The sequence below is a fragment of the Ascaphus truei genome, chromosome 5, assembly GCF_040206685.1.
Source record: "Ascaphus truei isolate aAscTru1 chromosome 5, aAscTru1.hap1, whole genome shotgun sequence".
NCBI lineage: Eukaryota > Metazoa > Chordata > Amphibia > Anura > Ascaphidae > Ascaphus > Ascaphus truei.
The window spans coordinates 256,389,597-256,404,147 of record NC_134487.1 but is presented as its reverse complement, the minus strand read 5'-3'; the positions used below and the strand labels follow the sequence as shown (position 1 = coordinate 256,404,147).

At 41.5% G+C, this 14,551-nt stretch overlaps 1 protein-coding gene across 3 annotated transcripts in view; it reads left to right on the top strand.

Annotated features, from left to right (window-relative positions):
* The window catches only part of MAT2B (methionine adenosyltransferase 2 non-catalytic beta subunit), a 52,661-nt gene that overhangs the window by 10,317 nt on the left and 27,793 nt on the right, over positions 1-14,551 (top strand). Inside the window, exon 1 of one of the 3 annotated variants that reach the window (XM_075601901.1) lies at positions 3,113-3,267. The exons of the other annotated variants lie outside the window; for them this stretch is intronic. Within the exon in view, the coding sequence (XP_075458016.1) occupies positions 3,205-3,267 (63 nt within the window). The 5' untranslated portion in view covers positions 3,113-3,204. Of the gene's footprint in view, positions 1-3,112; positions 3,268-14,551 lie in introns of those variants that run through there. 3 annotated transcript variants of the gene reach the window in all.

The window sequence follows — 14,551 nt, the reverse complement described above, 5'->3', positions numbered from 1 at the left end:
CTTAACCAGGACATCTTTATATGATCCAACAATACAAATAGACTGGGTAGTGGTTTGGTCTACTGGGCAACATCTGATGCTTTATTTAAAGGAGACAATGGATTTTTTTTTAAACAAACCTATTTTTTTTAAATGCTGTTGACAGTTACTGTCCAATTTATGCTTTCATATAGACTTGTTAAAAATTGAACATTTTGTAGCTTTACCTATGGTCATACTGTTACAGCAATAATATGGCTTTGAATGTTACCTGCCCGTCTGTAGAGAATATGAGCTGGAGTATGGTCTGAGGAAAGAACTTGTCTGTCCTGAAATGTCACGTTTTTGCATATACCTGCTGATGCTTTAAATACAAAGTAAGTTGCCTTACAGAAAGGCTCCTGTGTGCTTCCATCATTCAAATTTCTACATGTCCACTTGGATCCAGTTTTGAGGTGCCGGGATCAGCGGAGGGTGAGCACCAGGGAGGGAAGTACTGTTATATGTTTTTTTCTATAAACAACGGTGTGCCACTCCTCCAATCCCCTTTCAGAGCTGGAGTGTTACAAATGGGCATGCAATTTTAGAATGGCACAAGGGATATATGCGTGCCATCTCTTTAAAGATTATAGGTTCCTTTTGTCTCTCTAAATTTGTATGTTTGCATTTTGTATTGGTTCTTTTTCTTCGCCTGTAATTACCGTCATATAGATTCCTCTAAGCCAGAGAGTGTTTGTTTTTAAAACACATTGTTGATAACTATACCCACTTCAGTGTATGAGAGTTCACCTCTTTTTAACTCCTTATGAATGAGTGCAAGATTGAAATTGCTGCAATATTAAAATTTCTCAGTTCATTAACAGCCCCTAGCTCTTTAACTATAGCAGTATGCACAGTATTTCATACTGCAAGAAGTTGTACATTTCATATCTTTGCAGTATACATTTGGCAAACTACCAAATATATATATTTATTATAGGATAGCATATTAAGCACACGTGTACATTGAGCACCACCAAAAAAGTATGCCACATTCATGCATAGAAAAAATAATCAGGAAAATAATAGGAGTCTCTATGCCACCGGAATTCTAATCTGCTAAAAAACACAATTTAAAGGTATGTTAGATATGTTAGGTATGTAATACAGTGGTTTTTCCATTTAGGATCTTCTTTGCAGTGGTTATCTGATTCAAGATTGAAACTGTCTTCTAGTTTTATAAATTTACTGCTGAATGCTACAGTATATTCTGAATGACACAATGACAAACTACAGTACATAGGATGAGAAATCTGTTCTGCTTGTTTTAGGAACTCAAATATAATTGAGGATAGAATGCTGTAGTCCTTTATTTCTGGATATAGCTAGAAACAGTTGAACGAAAATATTATTATTTTAGAAACTCTATAATTTTGATCATAGTGCTTTTACTTGTTGAATGATGTCCTTAGTTTCAATATAGTGACAAATTATTTATATACATTATTCAATGCATAGCATAGGACTGTCAAAGCAGTTTGACCATCGGAAAATAATACAATAGGTTATATTTATCTTTCTTATTCTCTTTAGTTTGTAACATATGTATCAAAGCCATTTTTGCTATTAAATTGACGCTACGAGAATTATTTTCTCCTGCATCTCACAGCATTAATAGATCAACGTAAGAAGAACTGCACATTGTGAGTCACCTTTTGAAATTAGAAGTACTGGTGGGCGTATAAAGAGATATGCAACCCACATACGGAGGGTTATATATCAAATATCCCAGCTGCATTAAACAGCACCAGAAAAAAAATTATTTTTAGAAAATGTATGCTATTTGCCCCCACCTATTAACCCTGTTTGTGAAAGCCCCTGCAATGGATATTTGATTTGTTTTCAATACTCCTTATTTTTAGGGCAGAAATATTGAATAAAAACAGTTTACATTTGAGGGTCAAACAGCTTTGCCTCAAAGTTTAGCAGCTTTAGAATTTCATGAACTTTTTTCTGGACCAAGATCCACAAGAAAGGGTGCAAAGCATTAGCACGTGTTTACTCCGATTCATATGAGTATGAGCTGAATGGGGTTATTTACTGAAGACTTTCAGCTGCACACTGGGGCAAATACAATACAAAAGATTTGCACCAGATTTATCACAGGAAACATTCTCATTGCTTTCAAAGAGATTCCTTATCTTTGAGTAACATGATGCTGCTTTTGCACTTATTTTGCCCTAGTTTTGCAGCTGGGTGAATTTTGTTAATAGACCCTAATATTATAACTACTATTTAAAGTACTTTGGACATCTATTACAATAAGAAGTTTATTCTCCATTTCCTACTGTCAAAGAGTCTTTTAGGTTTCAGGGGTTGTAAACATCCTTGGCCTGTGGTCAAAGTAGTTGAAAAAAGTAGTGGTACTGTGCCTGATTTAAAAAAAAGAAAGAAAAAAAGCCGCATTTATTAAACATTGGTACAACGCTCTTTGACATTTCTGATAGATGTAGGACTTTTTTTAATAGAAAAATAGGGAGGACGGAGTCTTTCTAAAACGAAATCTCTTCAAAAATATTCTTAGTTTTGAAGTGAAAAAAGTAGAGGTTCTATAGATGTGAAAATAAAAGTTTATTGCTACTCATACCCCTAGTACCATCACATTTTGACCCCTGTAATTGGCTGATGATCTGCATCAAATATAAGAAACTGGACACATTATTATCCATTCATTTGAGGCAACCTCACTGTCAGATCAGAAAGAACATTTTGCAAATCATAATTCTCCCTCTTATTTGTGTTGATGGATGTAGAGCTTCTCTCTCATACACTGATGTATATCGTCTTTGACTTCATATTTGCCTGTGATGAGTACACAGATATATATATATATATATTTTTGCTCTTTCTTATTAGTATTTACTTTGACAGTTTATTTTGTGTTTTGTTTTAATAAAGTTTATTGAAAAAAAAACACAGGTCTGATGTTTACATGCAGGTTTGTATGGGTACAGACGTGTGGTATTCAATATAAACAGCCCTGAATCCCTCCGCTGCCAACGAAGCACAGCGTTCGACGACTGTAAGGTGTAGATTTTGATTGGTCAGTACTGAACGTTCTTTCTGCATGGAGCCAATCGGGTCGCCTGCCCCGCCTGGCTGCAGTTTGGCCAGTCAGAGACAGGCAGTGAGGGAGCTGCAGAGCGGAAGGAAGCAGACGCAGTGTTATGATTGTACAGCTCCGAGATGGAGGGGCGACATAAAGAGTTTAAGATCCGCTTTTTACCTGGCTGGGTAGAGGTGGTGCAGGTAAGACCCGGGCTTGTTGATGGTTAGGCTTGGCGTTAGGTTAATGGGGTTACTATAGTGACTGCCGTACATTATGTACGAGATAAGCAGATTGTTGGAGTTTCCTCTGGTGTCTGTTACACGGCGCCAGGGTTATCTGGTATTTGGGATGAATAGGCTGTGGGGTGCTGGGTGCTCTCTGGTATTTGGGGAGTGCAGATTGTGGGGACCTGGGTGCTATCTGGTATTTGGGGTGTGCAGACTGTGGGGTCCTGGGTACCCTCTAGTATTTGGGGAGTGTAGACTGAGGTCCTGAGTTCCCTCTAGTATTTTGGGGATGCAGACTCTGGGATTCTCGGTGCCCTCTGGTATTTAGGCTGTGCAGGTAGTGGGTGCCCACTGGTATCTAGGTTACATAGTAGATGAGGTTGAAAAAAGATATATGAATATCAAGTTAAACCTAAACAAAATTTAGACGATAGATACTTATCCTGTATTTGTATTCTATTTTGATCCAGTGGAAGGCAAACCACAACAAAATAAACCTCCCAGTGAAACATCATTCAATCAATGGTGTCTCATAAGGGGAAGATTACATTCCTTTCTGACGCCAAATAATGGCAACAAGATTTATCTCTGGATATACATCCTTCCCATGTTTACTTATTTAGTATATCCCTCAATACCTTTCACTTCTAAAAAAAATGTTCAACTTTTTTGAAGATATCTATTGTATCTGACATCTTAGTCTCTATGGGTAATGAATTCCACATTTGAACTGCCCTTACTGTAAAGAACGCTTTCCTTTATTGCTGTTGAAATCTCCTTTCCTCCAACCTTAAAGGATGACCCTGTGTCATTTGTACTGCCCGTGGGATGAACAGTTCTTTTGAAAGCTCCTTGTATTGTCCCCGAATGTATTTGTATATAGTTATCATATCCCTTCTTAGACGCCTCTTTTCTAATGTAAACACATCTAATTTAGCTAGCTTCTCATAAATCAGATTATCCATCCCCTTAATTAATTTGGTGGCATTTCTCTGTACTTCTAGTTTCATAATGTATTTTCTATGGAGTGGTGCCCAAAACTGTACTCCATATTCAAGGTGTGGTCTTACTAATACTTTATAGAGAGGCATAATTATGCTTGCTATCCCTTCATCCTTCCCCATTTAATGCAAGTTAAGATCTTATTTGCCTTTGTAGCTACTGCATGACATTGGGCACTATTGATAAGCCTGATGCCTACAAGCACTTCTAAATTGTATTGTATGTCTTTATTTATATAGTGCCATAAATGTACATAGCACTTCACAGTAGTAATACATATCATATAAATAACAAATAATATAAATAACATCATGGGAATAAGTGCTTCAGACATTCTGTAAAAGTAACATTAAGGAAGGAGTCCCTGCTCCGAGGAGCTTACAATCTAATTGGTAGGTAGGGAGAATATACAGAGACAGTAGGAGGGAATTCTAGTAAGTGCGTCTGCAGGGGGCCAAGCTTTATGTATCATGTGTCCATGATTATCCAGTGTTATTCATATGCTTCTTTAAGCAGATGTGTCTTAAGGTGAGTCTTAAAGGTGGATAGCGAGGGGGCTAGTCGGGTATTGAGGGGAAGGGCATTCCAGAGGTGCGGGGCAGTCAGTGAGAAAGGTTTAAGGCGGGAGAGGGCTTTAGATACAAAGGGGGTAGAAAGAAGACATCCTTGAGAAGAACGCAAGAGTCGGGATGGTGCATAGCGAGAAATTAGGGCTGAGATGTAAAGGAGGGGCAGAAGAATGTAAAGCTTTAAAAGTGAGCAGGAGAATTGAGTGTGAGATACGGGTTTTTAATCGGAAGCTAGGAGAGGGATTTCAGGAGGGGAGATGCGGAGACAGATTTAGGAAAGAGTAGAGTGATTCTGGCAGCAGCGTTTAGGATAGATTGTAGGGGAGGCAGGAAGGCCGGACAGCAGGAGGTTGCAGTAATCGAGACGTGAGAGAATGAGGGCCTGAGTCAGAGTTTTAGCAGTTGAGTAACAGAGGAAAGGGCGTATCTTTGTGATATTGCGGAGGAAAAAACGACAAGTTTTAGAAACGTTTTGAATATGAGAGGAGAATGAGAGAGAGGAATCAAGTGTAACCCCTAGGCAGCGTGCTTGGGCTACTGGGTGAATGATCGTACTTCCAATAGCAATGTGGAAGGAGGTAGTAGGGCCAGGTTTGGGAGGAAGTATAAGGAGCTCTGTTTTTGCCATGTTAAGTTTCAGTCGGCGGATGGCCATCCAGGATGTTATTCCAGAGAGGCATTCAGAAACTTTGGTCTGTATAGCAGGTGTAAGGTCAGGGGTTGAAAGGTAAATTTGTGTGTCGTCAGCATAGAGGTGATATGTAAACCCAAAAGATGTGATTAGGTCACCTAGAGAGAGTGTGTAAAGAGAAAAGAAAAAGGGTCCCAGGACAGAGCCCTGGGTACCCCCACAGAGAGATCAATAGAGGAGGAGGAGGTGTTAGCAGAAGAGACACTAAAAGTACGATGGGAGAGGTAAGAGGAGATCCAGGATTAAGCTTTGTTCCGAATACCAAGCGTATGGAGAATGTGAAGGAGAAGAGGGTGGTCCACGGTATCGAATGCTGCAGAGAGGTTGAGTAATATGAGCAGAGTGTAATGACCTCTGTCTTTGGCAGCATGGAGGTCGTCAGTTATTTTAGTGAGGGCTGTTTCAGTAGAGTGAGCAGTGCGGAAGCCAGATTGTTGAGGGTCTAGGACAGAATAAGTGTTGAGAAAGTGTAGCAATCGAGAGAATACAAGACGTTCAAGGAGTTTGGAGGCAAAAGGCAGGAGGGAGACAGGTCGATAGTTAGAAGGACAGGTAGGGTCAAGCTTGCTGTTTTTGAGTAATGGTATAACGGTTGCATGCTTGAAGGAGGATGGAAAGGTACCAGAGTAGAGGGAAGAGTTAAAGATCTGTGTGAGCATAGGGATTATAGAAGGAGCAAGAGGTTTTAGGAAATGGGAGGGAATGGGATCAAGAGGGCAAGTGGTAGAGGGAGAAGAGGAGATCAGCAGTGACACATCCTCCTCCGAGATAGCGGAAAAAGAGTCAAGAAAGGCAGGAGGAGAGTTGGGAAGCATTGTGGGATGGGAGGAGGCAACAGATGGGATGTTCTGCCGTATGGATTCCACCTTTTCCTTAAAAAAGTCAGCAAAGTCCTGAGGTGAGATGGAGGAAGAAGAGGAGGCAGCTGAGGGTGGTCTGAGTAGAGAGTCAAAGACAGAAAAGAGACGGCGTGGGTTAGACTTGTGTGTGTTGATTAGTGATAACAAGTAGGTTTGTTTAGCCTGAGAGAGGGCAGAGTTGAAACAGGATAGCATAAATGTGTAGTGAATGAAGTCTGCGAGCGTATGAGATTTCCTCCAGAGGCGTTCAGAGGAACGAGTGGAGGAACGCAGCATGCGTGTGTGGGAGTTTAGCCAGGGTCTGGGGTTAGAAGGGCGAGGACGGCAGAGAGAAAGCGGGGCATGAAGATCAAGAGAGGAAGATAAGGCAGAGTTGTAGTTCCTGACCAGGTTGTCGGGTTCTGAAGCAGAACTGAGAGAGGAGAGGGAGGAGCGTAAAGTGGAATCAAGAGCTGGTAGGTTAATAGAGCGCAGGTTTCTGCAAAATGCTTCTCGATCAAGGATTCACCTATGGCTGGGGCCATGGTACCACTGACCGTGCGGACAGGAACAGACTGCCTTAAGGCAGTGTTTGCGTCCATGCAGCCTGCGTGCGGATTGGGGAGGAGGCGCGCGTTGTGCAAGAAATCAGTTGAAACTGATTTCTTGGTGCGAGAGGCCGGTCATGTGTGCGGTTCGCCCAATGAGGGCGAACCAGCTCAGTGACGCCATAGGCACGCCCCCAGAGCAGGCCCGGCACGGCTTGTCAACCATGCCCAGGGAAAGCATCCACTTTCCCACAGCCTCTGTACGCCTCCGCGGGGGCGAAGGCACCATGGCCCGGGCCTAAGTTTTCCCAATTAAATTTGTACGTCGCCTGTTTGTTCTTGTTTCCCAAATGCATAACCTTTATATTTATCTGTCTTAAACCTCATCTGCCATTTACCTGTGCAATTTTCCAGTCTAGCCAAGTCCTTCTGGAGAGAAATTACATCCGGCTCTGATTTTACTACCTTACACCAGGGGTGCGCAAACATTTGGCCCTGCACCCCCCTGCCTGCTCAGCCCCAGTGCTCGCGCCCCTTCCTACCTTTTATCTGGCGGCAAATTATGCTGTGGGGTCACGTGACATCACATGACCCCACCGCGTCTCCCAAAGTCATTGGAGAGCAGGTAAGTGAGTTACAAATGCCTCACGCGCTCCCCGGGATTTAATTTAAATGCTTTGGGGAAGAGCGCGGGACCTCTGTAACCACCACGCCCCCAAATAAATTCTCGCGCACCCCTTCCTTCCACAATGTAGTGTCATCAGCAAAGATGGAGACTTTGCTCTCTAAGCCAACCTCAACGTCACTAAAAAGCAGGGGTCCCCGTACTGATTCTATAGTTACTCCAGTCACATCTTTAGCCCAACCTGTAAAGGTATCATTTTTGTCAATTCTCTATTGTCTATCCTTCAACCAGTTTTCAATCCAGGTGCAAATATTTTTACAGAGTCCAATTTCCTTTTTTTTATTTTTTTGTACACTAACCTCTATTGAGGTCCGTCTTACAGGTTTGTAGTTCCCCCGTTGTGATCTGGCTTCCTTTTTTAACTATAGGCACCATTTCTGATTTACACCAATCTTGAAAATTCTTTGTCGAAATAGAATCCTTGAATATTGAATGTAATGGTTTGGCTATTATTGATCTTGGCTCCTTAAGAATTCTTGGGTGCATGCCATGGGGGTCAGGTGCTTTATTTTCTTTAATTTTATCAAGCCGTTCTATGCACTTCTTCCTCATTTAACCAGTTGTCCGTTAATATAGAGGTTGTGGCTTCCTCCTGAGGCACTATTTTTGCAATTGATTCCTCACTGGTAAATACAGAGGTAAAGAATTTGTTTAATACCTCTGCTATTTCCTTTTGTCTAATAATTTGCCTACCCATCTCATACTGAAATAGTCCTATATTTTCTTTTCAAATCTTTTTATGTAGGTACTTAAATAACTTGTTAGGGTTGATCATACTTCCTGTTTCATTTTCAGTTTTTGCTAATTTGCTTGCCGTTTTGCAACTTTTGTTACATTCCTTATAATTATGATATGCTGCCTCCGTCCCTTCTGACTTTAAAAATCTAAACAGAGCATAATAGACCCCAATGAGAGGGTCAAAAGAACCCCATAATTATGCACTCTAATGCCAAACGTAGTTGTTAAAGTCACCAAAGGCCTTAGTTCAATATCCCTATATCGGACACTGTAGCCACAAGGGAGGCTAAAAATACAAAACATCTTTATTGCATCAATAGGATATAACACTCAAAGGTTAACAGTTAAAACAATAAAAAATCTTCATATAGGAGTGGTGAGGGCTCAGAAATATGGTAAATTCCAAGTGAATTTCTGACATCAAATCCTCACATAGCTGCGTAGGGTTAAACTATATAGTATTCACCGTCCTATAGATTAAATCCTGAGTAAGTCTATAACAGTGGTATACTGTTACACACACTGGATGAATACTGTATCAATATACAATAGCACGGATACACTTGTACTTATGCTTATACACAGAACAGTGGATGGTAATTAACCACATTAGATAAACACAGTATCCATGCAGTATAACACTGAGTCAATCTCATAGATATGTATACACTGAACATGCAGCATCACAGTCTCTTCGTATGTATTATAAATTGTAAACAAAGGTGGGACACATGCTGAGTACATGAAGTATCAGTATATACTATAATAGCACTGATATACTTTTTATTGTACTCCTACACAGAACAGTGTGTCAATCTGAGAAGAAACAAACAAGGCATGCAAGTCTCCTCCTGTGTGTTACAGTTAGAAATAGAGAGCCAAAAGTGTACACATAATACCGAAAGACAGATTAACCGTGTATAACGGCTTAACAGTGTGCCTCCACTTGGAGTGTCAAGAGTACAGCATGTAAGCGGTGTATATTACCACCTGTGTAGTTTTCAGCGCGCATACAGCTGTTGCGATATACCACCCAAAAAACAAAGTATAATGACACCTCACCTTACCCCAGTTACTGGTACAGGCTAAACAATCTGTCTCATGATGCATGCAGAAGCTGATTAGCCATTGTGCATCTCATAATTACGGGATGTAAGTGTGGTATGTAAATAAGTATACAAGCCGTGATACAGAGGATAAAATCAGGACGGTCTGCAGCTTCCTCCGTGACGTCACTTATGCGACGTCTACTCTACCACGACACGTGTTTCGCGTGTGTGCCACGCTTCATCAGGGGGAGGCGTCTGTTATGTTTAAAAAATCTAAACGCCTGCTTCTTTTCCATTTCTTCCCCTACCTGTTTATTTAGCCAAATTGGTTTAGACTTTTTTTATTTTATATTTATTACCCATGTATACACTGTGTGCTTTTCTAACAATGTTTTAAAGATTGCCCATTTATCTTTCACATTTTTTCCTGAAAAAATATTGAACCAATTTATTCCTCAATTTATGAAAATCTGGCTTTCTAAATGTAAAGTGTTTGCTGAACCCATATAATATGGTTACTTCTATATTGTTTGATATTACCAAATCCAGTATTGTCCCTTTCCTAGTTGGTTCCTCAATTTGGGTCATGTAATTCTTATTAGCAAACCCAAAAACCCGTTTCCTTTCACTGTAATGCTAATCTCATTGCTCTAGTCTGGATAATTAAAATAACTCATTATGCAACCACCATGACCTAGTTTTGATGCCTACTCCATTTGCAAAATATTTTGGCTTCCCCAATCTCACAGATATCTGGTGGTTTAGTGCATATCCCTACAAACATTTTCTTGTGCAGGTTACTGGGTGCCCCCTGGTATTTGGGGTGTGCACACTGTGGAGTGCTGGGTGCCCACTGCTAATTGGGATGTGTAGGCTGTGGGGTTCTGGGTGCCCACTGGTATCTAGGATGTGCAGGTTCCCGGGTGTGCAGACTGTGGTGCTGGGTGCAGAATTGTAATTGGGGTGTGTAGGCTGTGGGGCCCTGGGTGCTCACTGGTATCTAGGTTGCAGAGGTTACTGGGTCCTGGGTTCCCACTGGTATGTAGGTTGCGGAGGTTACTGGGTGACCACTGGTATTTAGGTTGTGCAGACTGTGAGGTTCTGGGTGCCCACTGGTAATTGGGTTGTGGAGGCTGTGAGGTGCTCAATACCTATCGGCATCTTTGGGTAATGGACATGGTAAATGCTTAAAGCTGCAGTTCAGTCAATATCCTGCATGTGTGTTTTTTTCAATAAATCAGTTCTGTAGTAAGAAAAAATACTTTTAGCATTTTCTGTTTTTAAAAAAACAACTTTGAAAGACCAATTTTCTTGTATTCTATTTTAACAGCCATTTGTGAGCCCTGCCCTCCCTCTAGCACATGTCAGTGCAGTAGTGCTCATGAATATTCATGAGCTTCCACTGACTGACAAGCAGAATATAAACAAATCCCAGCTTTTAATATGTCACCAAATTTCGACCTATCAATACATGGAGAACGAATTGACTGGCAGCTATACAGTTCTATAGGTAATTAGAGATTGCACACATAAAACTATTGAAGTAAAAATGTAAAAAAAAAAAGACTGAACTGCAGCTTTAATAGGAGAATACGCTGTGAGTTGCATCTTATCATCTAAGTAGTAATGAATATATCAAACGATGTTGTCAATGGACTGTAAGCATGTCATTTTTTTTCTGGGGCTTCGCTTTATCCTGACATCTGTGAAAGTTTGCTTTAATACTTGCATTAGCAGTGGTTTGTCAGTATGAGTAGTGCTGTGGAGGGTGAGGGGATTAGTTGTACAAGATATCTATTTATAATGAATATTCATATTAACAGATCATGGGGTATTAAAGCAGCAATCTCCACCACCCCCAAATATAAGAGAGTAGGTTTTAATCACTAACCTAAATAAATGTATTCTGAATCACAGGTTATGCTAGGTTGGCAGATAACTTGTGGGACTGTAGATCAAACAGCTGCAGTAGAAGGACATACTGATAGCGTTCAGTGATTTTGGAGTTAAAATGTCTGATTTCTGTATTCATATATTACCGTGTACATGGATATTTGCACATGAGGATGGATTGACCAATTGGCTTATTTTTCCCCTAAAGCAACATCAGATTTTTTGTTTTATTGCTTTGAAGGCTGACAGATGGATAGGAAAGCTGACATAATTCCTTTGGCTTTGTAGCAGCAGCGGCGGTGGAGCCTCCCGGCTATTTTAATATACAGGCGAATAATATGACTATCCCAGATCATCTGTGTTTGGATTTTATTGGAAGCAACAGAAAATCACCATGTGATGTGTTTTAAAGTAAATACATATAGACATTACAATATTTACAGTTGGGCAGTATACAGATATGATAGTAATATCACGATAGCAAAAAAGAAATAGATATTGACATTGTCAGGAATAATTCTGACATAAGTTATTAGTTCTCCCTCTCCACTTCTGTTTCCTTTGTCTGTCTACTAGGTGTGCTGCTGTTTCTTTCTTCTCTGGAGTTTCCTCTGTCCCTGCCTGACTTTATAGCTTCCTGTCTTCTGTTCCTGCCTGCCTTTGTTTTTATGTTCCAGACTCCTCCTGACCTGTTCTGTTCCTGTGTGAGTCCTGGTTTATTTATTAAAAGGTGCCTACTAATTGGGTTGTCCTAAGTCTGTTCCTCTTCCCTGTCCCAGTTCTGCTCCCCTATCCCAGTTCTGCTTCCCTGTTCTTCTGCCTGTGGGTTTCCTCTTGACTGGATTTCCTGGTAATGACCCCAGCCTGTGACCCCAACGATGTTACCTTGCCGCCTGCCTCAAACCTCTGCCTGTGACCCTGACTTTGAGTGCTGCTGCCGGCCCTGGATCCTTACCTGCTCCCTTCTGTTTTGACCACTGCACTGTACCTGCACCTCAAGCCTCCTGTGACAGACATTGTCTATTGTGAGCCACCTATGCAAGTCGTTGACATTTTAGAGACAGTGACATGCATTTTAACCCCTTGAGTACTGGAAGGGCAGCAGCATCAGAGTGCCACTGCCCCTCCGGCATATTGCAATCACAGGATTGCAATGTTGCTGTTGAGAAGAATAGGACAGGAATTCTCATCTGGTCAAATCGCCTTGGCACTGAACGTGATTTTCCCTATAACATGGAGTGTCAGACACCCTATGACATAGTGGCTATGTCATAAGTCACCCAATGGGTTAAAGCAGCAATATAACTCCACAATTCAGTTTGTCTTAATGGTGGGGTCCCCTGGACTTGCCTGGATCCCGGTAAAATGGATTTACATTGTTTTACTGTATCCTTGGAAAAACAACAAACATGGCTGACGGGGTTACCTATAGAAAGCCATGATCTGCTTTCTCAATGACCAGTGCTTTCTGTTCATCGCCGAAGACAGCTCCAACCCCACAGCTTCTTATCGATCGTGAACCGGGCATTGGGAGCACAAATCAGCTCTAAGGGACCACAATTAGGATAAATAATGTAATTTGCGAGCAGCGCAGATTGCAGCTTCAACTTTTATGATGCCGTTAGTAGGGCGGGACTCCGGTATTTGTGGCCATGTAATCGCTTTGATAGTCATCACCGCGCCAAAACTGTCCACCAATGACATGAACTGACGTGGGAAGGGGATGAGCCGGCCACTCTGATCATCACCCAGAAAACAAGCATTTTAATGTTTATGTACCTGGTATGTCAATAATGCCTCTTCCATGCCAGGTACGTCTACTGTGCAGTGAAACGGTTAAGACGCGGCAACCTCATAGAAGGCATATCCGAAAAATGTAAAAGGAATTCCACATCCATTCTTTACTCGCCAGCCTTCAATAGCAGCACCCTCCCTTTCCCAGAGGATCAGTTCGCTTCCTTTCTCTTAAGCCCAGACCCACAAAAGGGTGCCAAGCTTTACTTATTTATCTTTCCTATTGAACAGATATTTATTGAGATACATTTCTTAATTTCGTTCCCATAAGAATTTTTGTTATTGCCCAATACTAGTTGGAGAGCTTCACTTTTATGTTTTACATTCAACATCTCAATGCTTTTATTAGCAACTGTATATTTGCCTTTCTTAGCATGATCACGTTGTCAAATCCTACAGTAGGTTTCTAAATTGTGTCATCAAAGAAAAAAATAAGTATTTGGGGACTGTTAAAAACTGACTGTGACGGTAGGTGGTAGGCAGTCTTCATAATAAAGGTGAAACCTGAATGGTTACCCCTGAAAACCGTAGGTCCCTGGCAGCTAAATAGCACCATACAACAGTGGGAGAGATCCGAGGATTCCAGCGGTGCACAGCTTGTAGAAATGGGAGACCAGCAAGGTGTGGATTAAAAATAAAAATTTATTGAAAAAACATTTGGTTAGGGGGACACACTCTGACGCGTTTCGGACCTGCGTGGTCCTTAATCATAGAGCTCATACATGTAATGTATAGCATAAACCTGACCTGTTTTGGGGTTTTACATGTTCCCTTTCCCCAATAAACATGACATTTTGGGAGTGGAAGTTTAAGGTGGGATATTTGGGTCAAAATGTATTTATCTTGTTTGCAGGAGTTCGGGGGACAAAGTTACCGGTAGTCCAGTAATTCTCCCAGACGTGCAGGCATGATTTTCGGGTACGCGAGGTGAATTACACCAGGGCTACACAGTGTCCCCCAGAATCCTTGTTTTCGAGCCCAAGTATCCCAGACCCATTTCCCACACATATATAAGCTTCCCCAAAAGATGTACGTTTATTAAAACAGTGTTTTAATGTTTAAAACTATGTATTAATGTCTATACAGTCAGCCCGGGCATCTACATAGGTGCCGGGATGTCTGCATAGACATCGGAGTTCATAGGAGGGAAAGAATGTCTAGAGGTGAGAAAAACGTTTGGCGAGCGGGAAAGGGTGAAGTATCGGGTCCGGAGAACGAGGGGCGGCAATGGGTTGGCTGGGGAAGATGCTGCTGGTAGGCGCGTTTCCCATTGGCCGATTTCATATTTCCCGATCGCCCTGCTTATCGAGCCGTTTTGGAACACCCCTCCTTTGACATCAGCAGCCAGACGAGTCCCCATTTCGATTGGCTCCGACTTCCATATTGGAGATAGCTCAGCGGAGTGTTTGTAAGGAGCCGGCCCGATCAGAGAACCAGACCATCTAGGTG